General features: G+C 34.2%; 1 protein-coding gene across 2 annotated transcripts; it reads right to left on the bottom strand.

Moving 5' to 3' along the window:
* Nucleotides 1-9638: 9638 nt before the first annotated feature.
* On the bottom strand, nt 9639-22270 carry LOC113092562 (chloride intracellular channel protein 5-like). 2 transcript variants are annotated; one of them, XM_026258179.1, is made up of 6 exons: nt 21438-22270; nt 14646-14755; nt 14202-14327; nt 13662-13768; nt 12402-12583; nt 9639-11657 (listed from the first exon to the last, which is right to left on the bottom strand). In XM_026258179.1, exons 1-6 carry the CDS (start codon nt 21951-21953, stop codon nt 11493-11495), a joined length of 1206 nt encoding a protein of 401 aa, XP_026113964.1. In that variant the 5' UTR covers nt 21954-22270; the 3' UTR covers nt 9639-11492. The 2 variants fall into 2 exon arrangements, with proteins under 2 accessions (XP_026113964.1, XP_026113966.1); XM_026258181.1 differs by lacking the exon at nt 21438-22270 and adding an exon at nt 17949-18210.
* Between the last annotated feature and the right edge of the window lie 234 nt (nt 22271-22504).

Genomic DNA, 22504 nt, shown 5'->3' with positions numbered 1-22504 from the left:
ATTTTTAAAAAGGATCACTGAAGACTGGAGTAATGATGCTAAAAATTCAGCTTTGCATCACAGGAATAAATTACACTTTAACATAATGTTCAGATTTAATTTAAATAATATTTCACAGCATTATTGTTTTTACTCTGTTTTGAGCAAATAAATGTTCACAAAAAAGAGACTTCTTTCTAAAACATTTTAAAAAATCATGCCCAAACTTTTGACCAGTTGTGTAGCTATATTTTATTCCATTGATATGGTCAGTTTTGCTAATGAAAATCTTCATTATCACCACAGAAATGTGCAAATTAGCTTCATAATTTCAGAATACTAGTTTTCCTCTTGTTCACCAGTCATCAACAGACTGATTTACCCAACTATAATTGTCTAACAGAGTTATACTCATCAAGTGCCTTACCGCTGGAACTATACAGACCTCACCAAACAACTGAAAGCTTTCCTCAAAGCAGTGCTCATTATTTGGCTTGTAAAGCCTATATTTAAGCAATTAAATTACAATAGAGTTGGATGTGTTTCTGACCTTCTTTAACTTAACAGTTTTCCAGTATTGCATGTCTGGTAGGACTAGTCATGGTTGCTTGAATTCATCACAGGATCCGGGTCTGCATTCCCAGTTATCCCATCCTGACAGCCTCACGGCATCAAATCAGGGCGTCTTCCCTATTCGTTGAAATAGCTGTGAGTGTACGAAATGTTTACAACATTCAGAGACATTCGGAGGTAAATACACCACCCTAGTTTTGTTAAATTATCTCATTTCTTCTTTTGTAAATTAGTATTTATCTGACAGGTTAACTGAGGGCAATTTGTGGCAAATTTGTCCCTGGTTCTTGCATGCTTTGTTTCCTTTGCACATCTGTGTTTAAATGATCTCGCCTTTCTTCCCTGTGAAAGCCTCTTCTCTTTTATCCACGGATAGAAAAGGGGGTTAAGGCAAATTATCATGACAACAGTGAAAGAAATTGGCTTTTTGGATTGTTGTATGTTGTTATAATAAATAAAGTTTTCTTTGTAAGAGAAATAAAAATAATTTTTTGCAATGATCTCGTCCGTCTCGAAAGTAGTGTTCTATCATAATTTCCTGGCATTACTTTGTTCCTCTTTAAATATATCATCTCCGTCATTAAACTTTCTCCTCTGTCTCTTTTTCCCCGTTTGACGTTGATTAAAAGTCACATTGGGGCTTTAGGGAAGACTAATGGCCAGAAGTCCATGCGTCAGGTTGTTCCATTTACATACAGTTTCACTGCCTTATCAATGAACCTTGAGGGTACATGGCTGGAGATGAAAGCTGGGAAGCAGCTCAGGGATTGCGCACTACTGTCGAACGCACTGACTTGGACTGAAGTCTGGATCAACATTTGCTTTGGATGGTCCTGGAAGTGCACTGCTGGCCTCAGTGCTGCGTTTGTCTCTCTGGTTCGGATGTCTGTTCAATTGGAACTGTTACACATTACTTGTAGACATAACGGGCATAATAAGAGAGTGATCCATTTCCATTCAAACCAGGAGAGCTCCTGGGATTTCCATGAATATGAACTGAGTGGGTAAAGCAAGTTTCATGCTCACACTTTAGTTGTTCTGATCTGCATCCAGCAATTAATGAGCCAGGGACAACAAGGTCCGTAAAGGAGTAAGTTCACCAAAACTGAAAAATAGCTGAAAATATACACTCTGCCTCTGGTCATCCAAGATGTAGATGAATTTGTTTCTTAGTTTGGAGAAACTGAGCATTGCATCACTTGCTCATCGATGGATCCTCTGCAGTGAATGGGTGCCATCATAATGAGAGTCCAAACAGCTGATAAAAACATCACGATAATCCACCAGACTCCAATCCATCATTTATTGTATTGTGAAGTTAAAAACGGCAGATTTGTAATAAATAAATACATTATTAAGACGTTAAACTTCAAAACATTGCTTCTGGCAAAACACCCCTCTATTGATAAAATGCTTTATTTTTCCAGTGAAAAAGTAGTCTGATCAAGCACTATTTACAAGCATTATTACTGATTTGTTTCTTACAAACACAACTTTTCACTACACATTTATCAATGGACTGGAGTGATGTGGATTACTTGTGGATTACTTGTGGATTATTGTGATATTTTTACTGCAGAGGTTTTATTGCAGAGGATCCATTGGTGAGCAAGTGATGTAAAAAATTTGTTCTGATGAAGAAACAGGCTCATCTACAGAGTGGCCTGAGGGTTATTCAAGTCTCAGCACAAATGTCATTTTTGGGTAAACTATTCTTTTATTCTGGCTGGATAACAAAGAAATTGTTCAGAATGTTTCTTAGTTTTCAATGCATCAACAATCTGTTCTGTATATTTCCAGATCTAAATTAGATTTTAAATCCAATGTTTTTACTGTGCTCTCTGACTTTTGGACCCTACTGTACACTATTAAATCCAGTGGAATCTGAAGTAATACTGGGTGTGTTGAATATTTGAGAGGGTGCTGTATCTGGTACCATATTGTTCTTGGTCAAGAAAAGCTCCCTTTAACATCAATCTTTCAATTACTGTCAGGAGAGAGACCCACCCACAAAGCAGTCAGCACCTCTGTGTCAAACAACCCAAGACAACCTTCACTCTGTCTGCAAACAGTCTGCTTAAGGGCACTAAAGAAAAGGCCAAATCTAAACAGCTTTTAAACAAGGCTATATAATGTACCTGAAAAACAAATATACCTTAAAAGCAAAGTCACACTTCTTAATTTAGGTTGTTGTTGTTTTGCTTTGCTTTGTTTTCCTACACAAATATAGCTCAATTTAGTGAAGTTTATGCTTAAAACGAAATAAAAATTCAAATGAAATATTAATTCAAAGGAACAGTCCACCCAAAATGAAGATTTGATCATTTACACAGCCTTATGTTGTTCCAAAATTAAATAAAAATCAACAATTATACAGTGACTTCAATTTCCGCTGATAGTGAGCATAGAACAATGTTAATCTTTTATCAAACAACTTCTACCCATCAATAAAGCAACTTTAAAGAAGACAATAGTGTCGATATTCAAATTAACTGATTTTCATGTTGATTCAGTTTCATTCAATCACTGTCAATGAGGTTAAAGCTCTTCAAAATTAACACGACTTCAAAAGAAGCTTTACCGAATACAACAGTGTGATCCAGATCAACTAATTTATAATCAAGTAGTTTCAGTTTTGTTCTCATCCAGTAGAATATGGTTATTTTATAGTCAATATTTTGGTAATAAAAGCAGTCTCATCTTGGGATTGTTTTTAATTGGATATAACACCATGAGGAGGTCCAGATACAGTCACATTAGCACACCTGCACCATCTGGTGCTTTAATGTCATTGCTGTATTTTAATTCTGTCTTTTGGAAAGAGCTCAATATGAGCTCTGTGCGCTTCTTGAAAATACTAATTCATATAATCATAAAAAGAGAGTGTAAATGCCTCTAAATAATCCAAATAAGAATCATGATCATTGCATAAAAAAGATCAAATGTATATATTTATTGAGCACAACTTTTATAAAGTTGTCCCCAGACTGTTCCAAAGTCAAAGTGGTGCTATGTGACCCATTTCAGGCAAGACACTCCTGCTGAATATAGCAAAATAAATAAATAAATGCATTTGTGTTTTCTGAAATGTTTAAAAATGCTAATAAATATGCACTAATCTGCATAAATTTCAAGAATAGAAATCTAAACATTGGATAATGCAGGTTCAAAATTCTTGACTCTAGTAGGTCGAACCTTTAGTCTGTTGGGATATATAGTAGGATAAAACAAATACTCTATCCGTCTTCAAATCATGCTGTAAAGCAACAAAGTTATTATTTGAAGTGTTTGATTATTTGAAGTGTTTCTGTGTGTGTGTGTGTGTGTGTGTGTGTGTGTGTGTGTGTGTGTGTGTGTGTGTGTGTGTGTGTGTGTGTGTGTGTGTGTGTGTGTGTGTGTGTACAGACTCCTTTGTAAAAACCTGAAGAATATAGAAAAAACTGAAAAGTTTAGGAAGTGCTACTGAAGATGAAATTTCTGGCTCAGTGAATGAAAAAATAACTCATTTCAAGAAAATGGCCTGTGAAGATATGTATTATATTTGAAATCTACAAATAAAAAATCAATAAAGTGCAATAAAATAAACACTTGCAAGTGTATTTTGTCTTTCCACTAATCTGAAACAACACACAATATAAAGCAAAAAAGCCCAAAATTGAGCAGTGCATAAAAACAAAACAAAAGGTTTGCCTGTACTGTCTTGTTAAGAAACTTCGGAGCAGTTTTGTCAAATTACAAAACACATTAAATGATAATCAAGGTAGGTGTTGACCAAACGGCTCTGATATCAGGACCCTGGACAGCTACCAGATGAACAATAGATCTCATTGTTAAATCTATAGGTTAGTGCCAGGAGACTCGAGTTATCTTCAATCTAACCTGTCAAAAGCAGCTCAATATAAGTGAGCATCTCAGCAAAGATCGACTTGCATATGATAGACAGAGTTCAGCAGCATGCCAAATATTTATGCAAAACAGCCTTTTTCCATAGGATTGAGCCAAACAATAAAATGTGAAATATTTGGATAGAAACTCCATCTTGAGCCTCAGACAGTCACAGAGGAGTAAAGAAATGTTTCTCATCAAAGGAACTGCCCTATAAACCTTTTGAGGTGACTGAGTGTTAATTGAGAACTAATGAACTGGTAATGCAAACCGGTCAAATCACGTTTCCAGAGAGCTCCCATGATGAGTGACATATAGTCCTGGTGACATTATACCTATTATTTCTGATCATGTATTTTGGAAAACGATGGCGCAATCCTGCCCAATGTTGCAAGCCAGACCATTTTATCGATGCCCAGGTCTGGTACTCATTTAGCCCTGTCTCCAAATATCCCAATGCATGTTATTATATTAATGACAGATTTTATGGTTTATGACTGGAAAGTCAAACTTTCTCGATTTCCTGTGGAGCTTGCAATGATTTATAAGGCTGAATGATAAAATGAATTTTCTTGACAGCTGAGGACTTGCGAGAGCTTCTGTGGGTGAAGCCGGGCTCAGGAACAGCAGATTGTACTCTTATGTGGAGAGATATATCGTATGATGGAGCACCGAGAAGGAGCTCAGCTGTCCCGGTTTCGTACAGAGGCACCAAGTCATGTCTTAAATGAATTAAGGTCCTCTCAGGCGAAACTGTCTCCACATGCAGCCACATCCTGCCACTACAGGAAGAGCAACATTTCCATACTTAAATGAAAAACTGAAATGACAATCTGTTTTTGCTGAGGCTGTAATCACCCTTTCTGCTCACCATATGATTCCATGTTAAAAGCTAATGAAGAAAATCTCTTTTACAGGTCTGGCTTTGATCAGTTGCTTTTGAGGAAAATAATAATATAGCGGGCACAATTATTCAAAATGAAATATAGCTGAGTAATAAATGTCTCATCTTAAAATACACACACACATACAAAAACTAAATTCTCTATACTGACAAATAAGGTCATTCAGTGTTTTTTTTTTTTTCAGTTTGATAAAGTAATAAAGATTCTATTGTCCTCATTTGTAAGTCCCTTTGGATAAAAGTGTCTGTTAATGACAAAGTGTAAACGTTCAAATCTTTTTTAAATCACTGAACCAACCTTAATTTAGTATTTCCTGCCAACAAAACTAATTTGTATGGGTTAAATCTGGTAAAAAAAAAAAAAAATAGCTATTTAACAATTGCAGGCTACCACTTAATACAGTTTGTTAATTTATTGCATTGTCTGATATGATTATGCCTTTAGAAATGCAAACATTATAACAGTTTTTTAAAAGCTGAAAATAATGCTGCAAGTTTCTGAATATATACAATAATTATATAAAATAAATATATATAAAAAAGATATGTATGAATATATATAAAAAAATATTATTAGCAATACAGTAGCTATTTAATGGTTGTTTTTAAATATACTTACTATGACAATCTCACTATAACAAATTATACAAGTGAAAAACAGAAAATGTCAAATAAAATCTTTTGTTTTTGCTTTTACAAAAACAAAATGACATGGTAGAAGTTGGCATTAACTATTCATTAACTATGGCATTACATAAGGAATACAAATGACACCAAAAGTATCTGATTTCCCTGTGTTTGTGGATCTGGATCAGATCTGTATGACATGGTTCATACTAAACCCTACTGCTCCTCTTTGATGTCCAGTTCGTCTGCCAGACTGGAACTCTGCAGAGCCAGAAATCCCTCTGGTTAGGTCTTCATGCTTCTACTGAAGCCACAGGCGTGTGCCTGTCAGATTAACAATCTCCATCAAATCCCACTGCATGTCATTCACATGGCAACTTCATTACGATTGTGAGGGAAAACCTGATATTTCGCTTCTCCAAGAAAAACTCTGATTTATGTTTCTTCCACTTTGCTCTAATAAAATTGATATAATGCATTTGTGTCAGAATTCTGGAGACCAGTTCATTCTGCTAGACCACAAATCAACAGTAAACTTTCATGTGATCCTAAAAACTAAATATTACTGAAATCCGGAGAGGAACTGCAAACATGCAACCAAAATGAGGCTAAATAGGGTGACTCGCAAGAGTCGTAGAAGTTCAGCAATAATATACGGTTTTGTATACTCAATAAATCTGACGATATCTTGTTCTTTTTTATTTATTTTTACTGTTCCGAGCTTTAGAACTGACTGTTGTTTATATGGTCAAGTCACAAAGACACTAACAGACACTAATTCAAACACTGATTCGTTTTCAGCTGTCACTGATTGTGGTAATTTGATACTTTGTTCATCTAGTTCACAGTCCAACATTTCTTTGGACACAGTTATGTACTATTTAAGATGTCTGGCTGTGCCACAGATACATATTTCAAAATGTGATTAGAATATCATGTTGCTGTAATAGCCTACCTCCATCTGCTGGATATGATCTGCAACTGCAGATAATGTGTTCTTTTTAAAATTGAACCACATAAACACCTTATATTACACCAAATACATAATGTTATTTTTAGCAACGTAATTTGACCCATTTAAAACAAAATGAAGGTGATTAATTAATCACAAAAATGTTCCAGCGTCCATTTTTCAATTATTATTATTATTATATTTTATATATATTTTATTTTATTTTTTTATTATTATTTTTTTTTTACTGTCAGCTGTAATAGCAAAAGAAGGGGGATTAACTGCAGTTAGGAAAATTCAGATTTTTTATTAAAATTCATAGTATACTGTTAAGAAAATAGAAGCGTTGAAAGCAGAAATGTGTAAAATAAAAATTTGTTAAATATAGCCAATTTGCGAATTTAATTAAATTTAACTTCAATGGTTCTTTTGCATTTAGCTGAAATAAAAATGTGTAAATAATTTATATTTTACGTTCGATTTAAATTGGTTTAATTCTTAGCAAACTTTAAAAATAAATTACCTCAGTGCTCTCAAATCTCTAAGATGCGCCACTCAGGATCACGTGATTATGACGTAAACCTCTAAAGTCAGAGCCGTTGCCTAAAGTGGCCTTGGCGGGTTTCAGTCATGTGACTTTTTTGTTGCGGCCGCCATCTTTAAGACCTGGCGTAGCCTCTCCTCAGAAATTGGAAACCAAAATAACACTTCACCAACAACTGAAAACAATAGTATTTAAAAACAAAATACTTTAGGATTAGATCCTTATTTTAGAACAAAATCTCAGGAAGCCCCGCCTTCTGAATGTAAGAGCCAATCGCTAATCGGTCAAGTCAGCGCGTTACTGCACCTACCTTTGTAAGCGTCCATTTATGACACAGTTGTTGTCAGATTTCTACAAAGCCCCACACATAGCATGCAGGAAAAAATAGTAGACTAAATCGTGTGCATTCTCTCAATGTACTAAAACGTGCACACGATTACTATTGTGTTCCCTCGATTTACTATTTTGTTCATTCTATTTATAAATTGTGTGCACGATTTACTAATTCATTCCCTTTATTTGCTAAATGGCTTGCACAATTAAGCAAATTGAGGGAACGCAATAGTGATCGTGTGCACATTTTAGTACATTGAGAGAATGCACACGATTTAGTCTTTACATTTTTTTTCATGTCATGTGCAGGGCTCCGTAGATTACATTGGTTATTTCTAATATTACATTTAATCGTAAACTTAGTGAACATGCAAATCCCCAAAAACTGATGCAAGCGGTTCTTGACTCGAGAACAAGTCAATCTTTAATTCGTTATCTTGCTCGGCTCTGTGTTCATCTTCAGTTCTCTCTTCACAGCAGTTCAGTCAGTGTACTGTTTTGAGTACATGAATTACTCCGGGATATTGGTTTGTTTTAACTCAGAAGGAGTGTCACCCACATTAAAAAGTTAACAGCTTAAGACATTTGTGGATTAATGCGTATTGGAGATGCGAACCGTTTCAAACGATTCAGTTCGATTTGGTGAACTGGTTCAAGAAGAACTGGTTAAATCGAGTGATTCGTTCACGAACCGGACATCACTGCACTGGTGTGAACGCGCTCAACAACAGACACGGAAGAGAAGACAATGCTGATTAAAGTCGTAGTTTTTGTTATTTTTGGACCAAAATTTATTTTCGATGCTTCAACAAATTCTAACTGACCCTTTGATGTCACATGGAGTGCTTTGATGATGTTTTTCTTACCTTTCTGGACATGGACAGTATACCATACACACAGTTTCAATGGAGGGACTGAGAGCTCTCGGACTAAATCTAAAATATCTTAAAATGTCTTCTGAAAATGAACACAGGTTCACAGGTCTTATGGGTTTGGAACGACATGAGGGTGAGTCATTAATAACATAATTTTCATTTTTGGGTGAACTAACCCTTTTATGCCTCATTGTATATTATCAGAAACGCTGAATGTGGATGCAGAGATTGAAGGCAGAAAATGTTAGAGTTACAAACCAGTGAGGCACAAGACCTATAGCATATTTTCTTACTTGTGTGGAAAAATATAGTAGGCTCCATTAATTTTTTTGCACTGTTATTTCTGGACGCCTTCTACTTCTAGTAAATAGTCCCATTCCCTATTGTAAATCTGACGGGCACAGGTCTTCGGAGACTTTTGAGGCTTTTTTAAGGAAAAATAGAGACAGGCTAGAATGGATTTTTCCCCATAATGAGAGAATGGAACCAAAGGTAGAGCTTTGATCCATGTCCTGAAAGCTCATGTTTAAATCTGTCAGCAGACATCACTCATTTTTGCCCATGGATGAAACGACCAGATCAAAGTTTGTTTCTTTGCGTTTAATGGACAATGAAACCCAGTTTAGATGTCTGTGTCATACCATCTGATAATATAATAGCCTTTCCACCTCATTAAGAAAACATATATATAACTTTTAAATATAAACATGGATATTTCTTCAGTAATTTAGACATCTAGACACAGACAGACAGATAGTCATATAAATCTAGTGCAATGAATTTCATACATTTTTCTGAGCGGCTTAAGTGTCCAAATACACTCAGAATAATCTAGAAATGTAACTGCACAGTTAGCACTCAGCTTTCAATTACAATAAATATCAATTTCCTTACAAACGGCTCCATATAACTGTATCAATTAGCAAAAACGTGTGCGCAGGGAAAAATAAATAATGCAAGTCAAACTGTGAAAATATTATTTTATTCATAAAGCTTTACTTGGAATAGGCCTCTCTGGCGCCACATTCTCATTTCATATCAAACGCTTGTCCAAACCACACAAGAGCAGGAGCTCCACAAGGAGCTATCATGGGCCCAATGATATTCCAGCAGCGCTAAGTGGAGAGGACGGACATGGATGAACGCCCGATCAGATTTCCTTATTCTCCATTTCGGTGGACCGCTGTGTGTTTTGAATCTCCTTTCCATCTCAGCTTGTTAATTTCCCATGAACAGGGTTGTGAATAAATATTTAAGTGTGATATACTCAGGGCTGATTGATGTTAAACACTTTCAGATAAGCCCAAACAAAATTTTAAAACAAAATTATATAAGTTGTGAGGAATAACAGAGGAACGTCTGAACAACTTGTACTTTACAAGGAAATTACATGATGAGGCAATGAGGAATTTTCTATAAACCTTTTTCGTAAACTCTGCTAGTGGCTTTAAAAGAGCAGGATAGTTATGTAGTAATCATTAACAGCATGAGCATAAGCTGTATTTGCCACACTGCATTTCTTTTAATGAAGGCACATATTAAATTAGCACCTCATTAAATCATTGCACCTAAAAAAAAATAAAAAATAAACATAAAATAAAAAAATTTAGTGCTCCTTCAGAAAAAAATCGAATAAAATAGCATGAAACGTACAAATCCATAAATGATATATGATTGGTTTTGAAGCTGCCCAGGATGTACCTTTTTGCTTTAGGTTTATCCTACTGTTCACATCAGATTTTTTCATGTGTTATACACAAATAATAATGAAAACATAATGGAAAGCAATATTGACAGACATTGTTAAACCATAGGAGACGTGTGTGAATAATTCTTACAGATTTGAAATACCTGAACAATCTCTTTTTTCAGCTGTCATTTTTGACTAATAGAAAACAATCAGAGAGGTTATGTTATGCACCAATTCTTGAGTACTGGGACAAAATAGCTTAAACAAAAAAAAAAAAGTTAAAAGTTTACGCTACGTTTCTAAAGTTTGGGGTTTGTCTGGGTTTTTAAAAGATATTGTATAAAAGAAATCACAATATTACTGTTTTTACTGTATTTTTTATTAAACACTTTGGTCAGCATGAGACTTAATTAAAAAACATTTACTCATTTACCAGCCTCACAATTTAAAGTAATTAAAATATTTTGTAACGCATGCTTAAAAATATAATTTGAATTACATATTTATTTTTCAGATTTTATTTTTAGTTGAATATACTTGTATATTTAAATCTTTATGAAGAATTAGCCTAAGTTTCAGGCTGAGGGAAGGTGGTTTCAGAGGTTGTGAATCATAATGTCTTACTGTATGAACAGTATCATTTCATTTTAATCATAAAAAACTGATAATGTGTTCTAGTAAATGTTTTAGTGACACAAATCTTTAATTCACTCTTATGCAGTGAATTATTAAGTTTTGTGACATTTTATTCCATGTCTCAAGAAACACTGCATAAGATGATAAATAGTATAAAACAGGAAGAACTATAGAAAACAGTAATCTCTGTGAAATCTCTTTAAATAGAGATACAATAATAAAGTCGCTTGGGACAGTGTTTATATGAGCAACAGATGAGTGAGGATTGCTGAAGTTTTGGATTCACATTTGACTCACGGTACTTGCAGACAGGCAAATGTGGTGTTTCATAACAGAGCACCAGTCTTTAGTGAATTTGTGATTGATTATCAGGACCCAGGATGAATGAAACTACTAACTTGTAGTCTGAGATCAACAGCTTTGAATTACATGGAAAACATGATCTCTTCCCCAAGAAAAGATCTACCCCAAGTCTTTTTTTTTGTCAAATTAGTTTACTTAGTTAGCCTCTTAGCCACATCCTTATATGCTAATTCGATCTCATTGTCGGCGGCACAGGTGTTGGTGAACTCTTCTTGCTCATAAGCATTGTTCAGATAACGCCACACGCCTGTAAAATCGTTGGGAATGTCATAGTTCCTATATTTCTTGCCAACAACCTGCAAAAAAAGTGCATAAAAATAGATTAATGAAAAAAAATAAAAAATAAAAAACAAATGTAGCCCTTGTAGTTTAACCTCTTTTTTGCACTGCTGTATCTGTGCTAAGGGGACTCAAATCTGCATTGCATTACAACTCGTGTCTGCTCATGTTTGCTTACTACTAGACCACTGCTATTTAAACTTTTAAAACATATACACTACCATTCAAATGTTTAGTGTCAGTAAGATATCTTTTTGAACAGAAATGACTGCTTTTATTTAGAAAGGATACAATAAACAATCAAAAGGCAAAATAAAGGCAAAAAAGGTATCACAAATATTAAGCATTCAGCTTTGCATCAGGAATAAATTGCATTTTAACATAGAAAACTGTTATTTGATTTGTAATAATATTTCACAATATTACTTTATTAATTAAAAGCAGCTTTGGTGAGCATAATAGTCTTCTTTTGAACACATTTAAAAATCTTACAAACCTATAATTACAGCCAAGCTTTCTATGACATACCAAAACTGTCATTGAGATCAATGGGTGTGCATGTTATTATTAAAGGATGTTGATTGTTGTAAAAATATATACTGTGACACAAGAAACATTTCAGATTTGTCTGACAATAAAGTGCTATATCATCATCATCATCTAACGGATATCTCTGACCAGGTATTACAGGCCTCCTTGGTTACCCCCCAAACACTGCAGGTCAATTCTAGAGACAAGTCCCCCTTAGCACTTCAGCTCACCTTCACTATGTGGAGCTTTGGCAGCAGGTTGCAGTCTGCCAGAGTCAGCTCATTCCCGTCCAGGAACTTGCGGTTGGAGGCCTTCTCCTCCTCCATGCTGTCGGCATCTACCTCATCAGGCAAGGGACTGTTCAGGTAATCGTCCAGCTTCTTGAGGGCCTTTGTTAAACCCTTCTGAAGAGCTAACAAAACATCACACATTTCTTAATAATCAGTGTTTATTACTGTGCACAGTATTTGATGGTGAATCCCAAAACATTTTGAAACATTTATAATATGTATGTTGGCGACCATATGGTCAATATTATTATAAATATGTTTTTTTAAAACATTGGTGTTAATCTGATTAGTTTGCCATTAGACAGTTGTTGTTGTTTTTTCTTACCAATGTTATAATATTAATATAATATAATATATTTAAAAAATACACTTTAGTATGGGGAAAAAAATTAAAAAGTTAAAGCAATAATACTGTGAAACATTATTACAATTTAAAATAACTCTTCTATTTTAATATATTTTCAAATGTTATCTATTGATTTCTTCTTATCAGTTTTGAAAACTTGTGTGAATGTTTTGTGGAAAAATATATATTTTTTAATTAGCATATATATATATATATATATATATATATATATATATATATATATATATATTATTATTATTATTATTAAATCCCCGCCAAGCAGCACAACTGTTTTTTTGTTTTTGTTTGTTTTGTTTTTTTCAGAAATTTGATGAATGTAAAGTTCAAAAGAATAGCACATATTTTAAATTTTAATCTTTTTGTAACATTATAAATGTCTTTACTGTCACTTTTAATCAATTGAATGCATCTTACTGAATAACAACATTATTTTCATTAAAAATAAACATTTAAACTTTTACTTTTAAATATGAAATATTCCTATGTGTGTATTTATTACTATTATTAAAACAAACAAACAAAAATGTATTTGTCTGTACCAGGTTCCATGTGGACAAAATTTGGCAAAACTGCAAATAAATATCAGTCATCATAGGTTATCAACCACAACAAAAATATTATAAATATTTGAACTAGTAATCGCATCAGCCAGAATGTCTGTTTCAGCAAATCCCTACTGAACATTTAACCAATCTTAAAAAAGGACAATTCTATTACTGTGGATGCTATATGGAGTTAACTGAATTTAACTTTGTACAGTTTCAGAGTACTGACCAAAATACAATAAATCTATTCATTCATTCATTCGGTTTGATCCAGTTTGACATGCATACCTTCATTCGCAGCTGGCTTAGTGTTTTTAATGAAAGCTGAGAACTTTGCAAATATGTCATTCCCAGCTGTGTTTGACTCCCTGTGCCTGGCTGCAAGTTTAGGGTACCTTGGACACAAGGAAAGGTACATAGACATACATTTTTCAGTTTTCTTTACAGTTCTAGTTCACATGTGATGTTAAATACAACATACACTGCATAAAAATCTAGGGTTGCTGTTCTTAACTGGTGGCTTTTGACCCAAAAATGGCCATAGAAAATAAAAATGCTAAATGCAAATAAAGATATAACAAATAAACGCTTAATAAATAATTTTTATAACCTCTCCAAATAATTTGCACAGGCTGTGATGCTAGATATTCCATTATTAGTAATATTAATAGATTTGAAATGTTTACTGGCTAAACCGTTCTGGTGATGTATTTGACCATGATTGATGTCCAATGGAAAATCTGGGTCCCGAAGCATCACCAGTTGAGAACAGCAGATTTTCTATATGGTCACGATTCGTCTCACGTGTATTTGTGAAAATTAGCTTACTGTGGTGGTGCCAAAACCTCCTCCAGAAACTCCTCAATCTTATTAATGTCTGTCTTCACCTCACCGTTGAAGGTCAGGAAAGGAGGGTGAGTTCCTGGAGCCAAATTGTGCAAATCAGCCGGCTTCCTGAATTAAAATAAAATAACATTTTATGACCTTCTTAATTTTATTACTCAACCAGCCCAGCATTGCACTGCATAAAAAATAGAGATTTTAGATTCGATTCTTTTTCATTTTTATATTTGCAGAGACAAAATATGAACTAGATATTCCTGCATTGATTTTTTATAAGGTAAATTGATCATATTTTAACAATATCACTCACTATATATCATTTTAATATCCAATTAAAATGTAATTTAATAACATGAAGAGGTGGCATTTGTTATTGATATACTTATTGAAGTTTCACGTCATTCGATCTCAGGTCAGTGAAGTTCTCACCTCTTCAGGTCAACAGTGGTGACGTTAAACACCACACCTTTGAGCCAGAGGATCATGAAGAGGCGTTGGGAGAAGGGACAGTTGCCGATGCTTTCGCCATCACAGCCAGCCTACAAATACAACACATCTTTACATATACATCACCAAGGATCCAAGGATCAGTTAGTCTGAATATGAGCTCAATGCCAATAACATGAGCCAAAGATTTGGTGGAGACCAGTTCTCATGTTCTAGAGCGAAGAAACCAGAATGGATTGAGAATGATAAAGTGTCATGACGCCCCCTGCTGCTGCAATGTTTCAGTGAACATAGAGAAAAGAGTTAACCTGAAGTCTAACTACAAGGACATTTTCAAGTAAAATAAGAATCGCTTTAGAATTACATTAAATAAAATCAGTTAAATGCATTTTATATTACATGAAAATCTAAATCCTTAAATCTCAGAGGATATACCAGAGGTTTTACAAAAAGTGGGCATAATTTATTGCATGTTAGCTGTGTTCCTTAAAATAGTAAATATTATTATTATTATCATTATTTCTTGTGTTTCGCATAATCGTTAACAATTACATTTACATTTATGCATTTGGCAGACATTTGTGACCCTGGTCTTAAGTGTCAATTTTTAAAAAAAAAATTATATTTATACATTATCTGAAAGCTGAATAAATAAGCTTTTTATTGATCTATGGATTATTAGGCAGACAATATTTGGCTGAGATACAACTATTTGAAAATCTGGAATTCTGAGGGCGTAAAAAATCTAAATACTGAGAAAATCACCTTTAAATGTGTCCAAATGAATTCTTAACAGTGCATATTACTAATCAAAAATTAAGCTTTGATATTTTAACAGTAGGAAATTAAAAAAATATCTTCATGGAACATGATCTTTACTTAATATTCTAATGATTTTTGGCATAAAATAAAAATCAATCATTTTGACCCATACAATGTTTTTTTTGGCTATTACTAAAAATATACCCCAGCGAGTAAAGACTAGTTTTGTGGCCCAGTGTCACATTTATCTGAAGCAAATTAGATTGTATTTAAGGAATACATTTACATTTTATCCATTCTTGCTTTCCTTGACAATCAAACCCATGACCTTGGTTTTGCTAGCACCACCTTACTCTGCTTGAGATATTATATGAACAATTTTTCTCAAAACATATTATTATAGTTTTTTTTAAGTATTATTTCACCTAAAACCTTAAATCAGTTCACCTTAAACTGAAAATACGGTCATCATTTACACACCCTCAATTTGTCCCAAATTTATATCAGTTTCTCTTCTTCTATTGAGCACAAAATAATATATTTTGAAGAATGTGGGTAACCAAAACAGTGCACGGTAGCCATAGACATTCAAAGAAAAAAAAATAGTTCGGGAGTCGACTGTATGAAAGAAATTCAAACAGGTTGGAATGACATGAGGGTGAGTAAATGATTCATTTTTATTTTTGGGTGAACTATCCCTTTTAAACTTTCGGTTACTTTTTATGTCAGGAGCATAAAACATAATTTCTTTACAATGAAACTGTCAGCCACACTTTAGCTCCACAAAAGTTGTTAATGTTGTAATTTTGTTTAACACACTTTTTTTCACAAACACAAAAGTTTTTAATTCATAATCATATTCTGATCAATAATTGTCAGACAACTGCAGTTCCCTCATTGACCACCTCGAGGTCGCCATGTCTCTTTTAAAGTAGCCTGGACATCATTAAATTTCAGCAAGAAGCAAGAACAAATGTGCTTATGCTCATTTTTAAATTTTAAAAGTCAAAAATGAGTATTACAGATTACACAGTTACTCTAATTCAACTCATTTATATGGAGAGTACAAATGACTCTGTTATCAGTCAGTGACAGTGCTTATCACATTCACACTGCTACTGTACGCTTCAGCAGGAGGAGATCAGGTGACCCATCACAGCAGCACCACTATCACGAGACCAGCTATAGCTTACACTGTGACATAATACCCAGCATAATATGAATTATGCACACTGCATTCATTAACTGAGACCTGGTTGTGAGAAGAACACGAGGAGCATTCTGTCAAATATATGATAGGTGTACAGTGTCCACTAGTGAAAATACTTCTGTTTTGCATCTTTTCTACTTTAACACAGTTTGTTTTCATTACACGGTTCAATCATAAGAGAAAATACATTGCATAACACATAGATAAATGAGGCAGATGGTATGTGAAAGGTCAGGGGACTTCCATTTCCACTCATCTGTCCATTCTGGCAAATTCAGAACAGAGAGAGAACTGGATGCAGAACAATGAGCCTCTACAATCTAGAAAGCGCAGGACAATAGGCCGTTTGCTATAGGACCGGTTGCTCTGTTGGACGGCAGATCAGGGCTGTAAACAGACCGGGGTGTGACTGAATGAAAATGCATTGTGTACTTGATTTATAGTGTTTAATAAAAAGATTAGTGCCTGGAAGAGGATTTGTTTGTTTCTGACATTTTTTTAATTAAGTTGATTCAGCATTGCTGCTATTGGAACACAAAACACGTATTCACTTTAATCATATAATCATAACTGAAGCATGTACAGTAGTAGTGCTTTGTCAGTTTGCTGTATGTTTATGTTTGCTTTATAATACTTTTCATATGTTGCTGCTATTTTCCCATAATATTCAGATCCAATAAGTTTTATGCATTGTTTGCAATGATAGATATTACTTTTAAAAACTGAATTTATTATTGCATTTGTGTGTGTGGAGACAGAAATTTTTACATATATATATATATATATATATATATATAGAGAGAGAGAGAGAGAGAGAGAGAGAGAGAGAGAGAGAGAGAAAGTGAATGCACATTTCCTTCTTAAATCACTAAAAACATTAATAATTACTGTACATTATAGTACTGTACACTTTAACCATTTAAAATGACTGAATTTAGTTTTCGGTGTTTTATTATAATTGGTATAAAATAGCAACAACAACAAAAAAAGTTTTGTTTATCAGTTACTGACCATATTGTGAAAATAATTATTAGCTTGTTGGTATTTAGTGATGGATTTATATCAATGCAATTCTAACAAAAGTATCTGAATAATAAATACTGAGGGTATATTATTTTAGCACCAAATTATATGCAACTGATGATCCATAATCCAATGCACAAGAACTACTGGTATTTACTCTACTTTCAACCTGGTCATGACCTTAGTCAAATATGCTCACGTTACTCTAGAACAGCTACTGAGTTACACTGACTTTATTAGAGCCTTTTAACTCCATAAAGCTCATTCTAATGCTAGATTTCTCTCCTTACCTTGACAAACAACTCAATATCAGGTTCTTGAGCGTCTCCCATTATAGACACTTTCTTTGATTCAGGTATCCCTCCTGATCTGTCCCCTACATCCTCCCAGCAGTATTTTGCAGATATTTTGGGTTAAATGTCAAGGTTTTGCCACGCTTTCTTAGATTCTCTTTGTCCTGTTCTTGACGGCCAGCCAATGGCACCAGGTGCATTGATGTCAGCTAAAGCCAAGATGAAAGGTGAATCTAGCTCTCTCCCAAACACGAGTGATGTAAAAGAGAGGGAATAGGTGAGAGGCTTTAGTTGGGGGCGGGGCTTTACTCTCCCCTGCCCCTGCCACAAGTAGCTCTGATGAACTTGAGTGAAAAATGAGAATAAATATATATGTTCATATGTTCATATAAAAGTTTTGGCATAAAATATATAAGCTTTAGAGTCTCTGCCACTTAACTTATGCACCATTCTGTCCCTGTGTAGCTATGTGACATGTTCATGGCCCAGATACTCTGAGTAGAGGAATGAGTCACATGCATTTTTAATGCGGTCCAAGTCACAGGCAGCACGCTGGCAGGCAACAGCAGGTTATATTTGATCATCTTGTGGAGCCCACGAGAATAAGATTCCCTGTTAAATTTTTTATGAGCTGGCTTTGGTTTATAGCGTGAATTTGCATTCGGAATTTCCTGATGTGACAAATGAACGTGAAATGAAGATTACTCATTTGGTTTCCCAAAATAGAGCTGACTATCCTGGATATGAGTGAAAATTATATGTGAATACTAAACAAGTAAATCTCTATTAATGTGCTTGGTCTGTTTCTTTAGCTTCAGACTGCTTTTACCTGTGGGATAAATATGTTGCCAAATTATAAAATAAAATGTGACACTGCTTTTGGATGATATCCAGTATATATATATGATTAAAACAAAAAAAAAATGTACAAGAGAATTTAATTTTAAAATTAAAAATGACGGGAAAAAGTTTTAATTAAAAACTGATTCAAAATATTAATAAAAACTATAATTGTATTTAAATTATATTTAACACTGAAAACAACATGCTACAACTGCATGTGTCTGTAAAAATAATGACCAAATTAGAGTGTCATTTATTAAAATAATTCTAAAAAGGTCCGTCTTAAATTTCATTATATTATGCTTTTACATCTTATTAAGGACCCAGTATTAAAAAAATGAATTTGGACATTAGTAACATCATTATGCTGTAGGAAATGTATTTTTGTGCTACAAGTGCATGCAGTAGAATTTATCATAGTAGGCTGAACAGCTTCCTCTACTGGTAGAATAACAATATTCATGTTGCACTAGGAAGAGGTGGCAAGAGGCTAAACAGGCTTTCCATGCAATAGAATTCAAGGGAAATATATGAATCAATTTTAATCATTTTCAAGTAGGAAAGGAATTTTCCTCAGTTATTCAAATGCCCTGTGAACACAGGTTACATCACTGATTATGCGTCTTAAGTGCAACAGTAGATCATCTCTCACCTTAAATGAGTTGGAATAAGAGTTAAATAATGCCACTGGATGAAGAGCTTCAGACTGAAGTCCAACTAAACATTCTCAGAAACAGATGAGTCTCAAACATCTTTTTTTCATGGCTCAGTTCCCAACAGGTTAAATGTTATCAATGCAGTGAATAATTAACTTCTGCATTGTGCGTATTGTACTGGGATGTTTTGGCTGAGCCAAAGTGCCAAAATTGTTTTAAAATAGCTATGTGTTTTAAACGTTTAAGGAATATTTTACAGTCTGATGTTGTTCTAACCAAATTAGCAGTTGTCTGGGGGGATCTGAATATCTTCATCTGATTATCACATTGCTGATGCTGCTTGACATTTAAATACCAGAAATGGACACTGTCATTTAATCAGAATATTTTGTCTCTAAATAAATAGATTGTCATAAAAAAAAATATATATATATATATATATATATATATATATATATATATATATATTATTTTTTTTTTATTATTATTATTATTATCATTATTATTTTGTTTTATTTTTTTAATAACAAGATTTAAACTATTGCATATAGTTAATGTACATTTTAAAATGTTAATATTGAATCTAATTAGTAACATCTGTAACATTTAGTAGAGGTGGCTATGTAAACTTTAATCAAAACCGTCTGCTTATTCTGCTGTTCATTGCCCCATTAAGTGCAGCCAATAAGATTAAATTATTAACCAAGGTCAACACTTACTTGACCAGTGCTGTTATGGTTTTTAGTTTTTTGTCATTTATGTAAGTTCTCTTGGAGGATTTGTAATAAAGGCAGCCTTGCGCTGTGCCACTCAACAACAACTATACTGCTTTAATTCCTACATTTTTATGACTATATGTGCCGTGGCCATAAAGTTATGTAATGTTTGAATTGTTCTGAGGGTTTCTTAAGCGCAAAATGTGTGTCACACCCTGGTGCATCTGTGATTGCCATTTTCAATTATAAACTGATAAAAATAAATGTATTCTTAATTCCATTGATAGTGTGGCACGTTTGTCACAGAATGTGATGTAAACATGAGTATGAAAAGGTCTCAATCACAGTGGCTCAGTCGGCTGAGTGATCGCATCATGTACAGAGACTAATGTGTTCTTCTGTCAAAAGCAAAGCGAGGCAATGAGTTAATTTACTCAGGTCAGGACTTTACGTTAATGATTATTCATATTGCCTGTGAACCTTCCAAAGGAAATGCAATCAGTTCAGGATGTCTTATTGTCATAGACTGTGAGCAAGCAGAGGAACATTTGAAAACCCTCTTCATGTTAATGATCAAGAGGAAAATCTTACCTGAATGAATCAAACCAATTGTGCTTATCATTTGTATCTACCTGCTACATTAACCTATCTAGGATATCTACATCCCATTTCTTCATTACAACTTGTTTTAACCACATTCCAATCCGCCTGATCTTCATTTGCATTCTTGAATGTACAATCAATTTTTCATTTACATAAGACAAAATTAATTCAGAATGCCAAAAATAACTAGCCACTACTTTGGACTGAGATTGAGCAGGCTTGTCAAATGAGACTTGAGGGACAGTGATTGAAATGCTGAAAATGATTCAGCGTGATTTATCATTTTACTCATTTGGTATTGAGTTATTATGATAATTATATTTTAGCATAATTTATGTATTGTCAAGAGGAAAATTAGAATATATATATATATACAGTCCTATATAACATTGGAGTATTATATTTAAATTAAAATAGGGCTCTGGGTTGTTTTATTTTTTTTTTTATTTTTTTTTTTAAGAGCTAGGCGTGAAAAGTTTGAGAAATTAATTTCACCTTGTCTTTAAGGGCCAAAGGTATAAGCAGAAATATAAGTGCTATCACAAACCACACCCATCTGACCTTCAGACTCATGTAACGCCAACTTTAATGCCTTCTTTCTTTAATAAAATAAAATCAAATATAAAGTTTAGGTTCTCTTATGCAGTTGTTAAACCAGCAGCCCTTACCTTGACAAAAAGCGCAATATTAGGCTGATTCGGGTCGGGAGCTGCAGCTGTCTCTTCCACGGTGCTGTTCTCCACGTCCTTCAGGCTGTAGTCAACCACCTCCTCCGGTTCTGGAGATCCGTCTTCTGGGAGACTGTAAGCCATGAGCAGGTCATCGTGGACCAGTGAGAGCTGGTCATCATAAGGGTCTCCAGTTTCCTCAAAAGATGAAGATCCGTAAACATCTCCATTCGTCAGAGAGGCCACCGTGATCTCGCTTTCGAGCTGCTCTCCTGGTTCACTGGAGGGTGACGGCCGTTCTTCTTCCTCTTGAGATGTTCCTCTCGTATTCATGTAGTCTGGAGACGGTTGATTGACCGTGCTGTACAGCGGTTCCTCTGAAATTTCCTTACTCGTGTCTTGATTCTCATATTTCGGCTCTGGGTTGCTGTTCACGTTCTCATACGGTCTGTCATATATGTTTTCGTTCGTCTCTTCGATTTGTTCATATATGTTTTCTTGGACGTTTGTGGCCATGATTGAAGCTCTTCCAGGACTGTGGAGAAGTGTTAGGACGTCTGGAGAAGTTGAAATGTCGAGCCTCAGCCCTCAGCTGATGCAGCGGACGATGACAGCTCACTTATAAATGAACTTTACTCGATGATTATGTCATAAAATAAGTGACTCTTCATATCCTCCTGAGAGGAGCCAGCGAAAACTTGAGTGAAAAAAGTTGGCTTTTTCCTGTTATGTTATTTATTTATACCGCAAAATATGTATTATTAATAATGTTAATAATACAAATTCAACCTTGTTAATAAAATTATTGTAAGAAGAAATATCGAAAAAAATTTAATTGATGGTATAATAGGGTATACGTTTTCAGTAACTAAACCTACTTTTGGTCCCAAACTAGTTTAATTTGTTTAGGTTTATTCAAAATAATATAAAAATTTCGTTCGATCTCCTGAGATTAACATTCAAAATTTAAGAAGGTTAAGCTCCTACTGAGCCATTTATTGAGACAATATATAGTGTGTGTGTGTATATATATGTGTGTGTGTGTGTGTGTGTGTGTGTGTGTAAAT

The sequence above is a fragment of the Carassius auratus genome, unplaced genomic scaffold, assembly GCF_003368295.1.
Source record: "Carassius auratus strain Wakin unplaced genomic scaffold, ASM336829v1 scaf_tig00214657, whole genome shotgun sequence".
Lineage (NCBI taxonomy): Eukaryota > Metazoa > Chordata > Actinopteri > Cypriniformes > Cyprinidae > Carassius > Carassius auratus.
Note: the sequence above shows the minus strand (reverse complement) of the source record. Positions and strands in the feature narration are given on the sequence as shown.

Excerpts from the sequence above, each read along its gene's own strand:
- LOC113092562 (XM_026258179.1), bottom strand. The coding sequence starts at position 21,953 with ATGGCCACAAACGTCCAAGAAAACATATATGAACAAATCGAAGAGACG. Across the intron at positions 14,328-14,645 it reads ACCACTGTTGACCTGAAGAG|GAAGCCGGCTGATTTGCACA; the intron begins GTGAGAACTTCA and ends ATTTTAATTCAG. Across the intron at positions 13,769-14,201 it reads GAGGTTTTGGCACCACCACA|GTACCCTAAACTTGCAGCCA; the intron begins GTAAGCTAATTT and ends CTTGTGTCCAAG.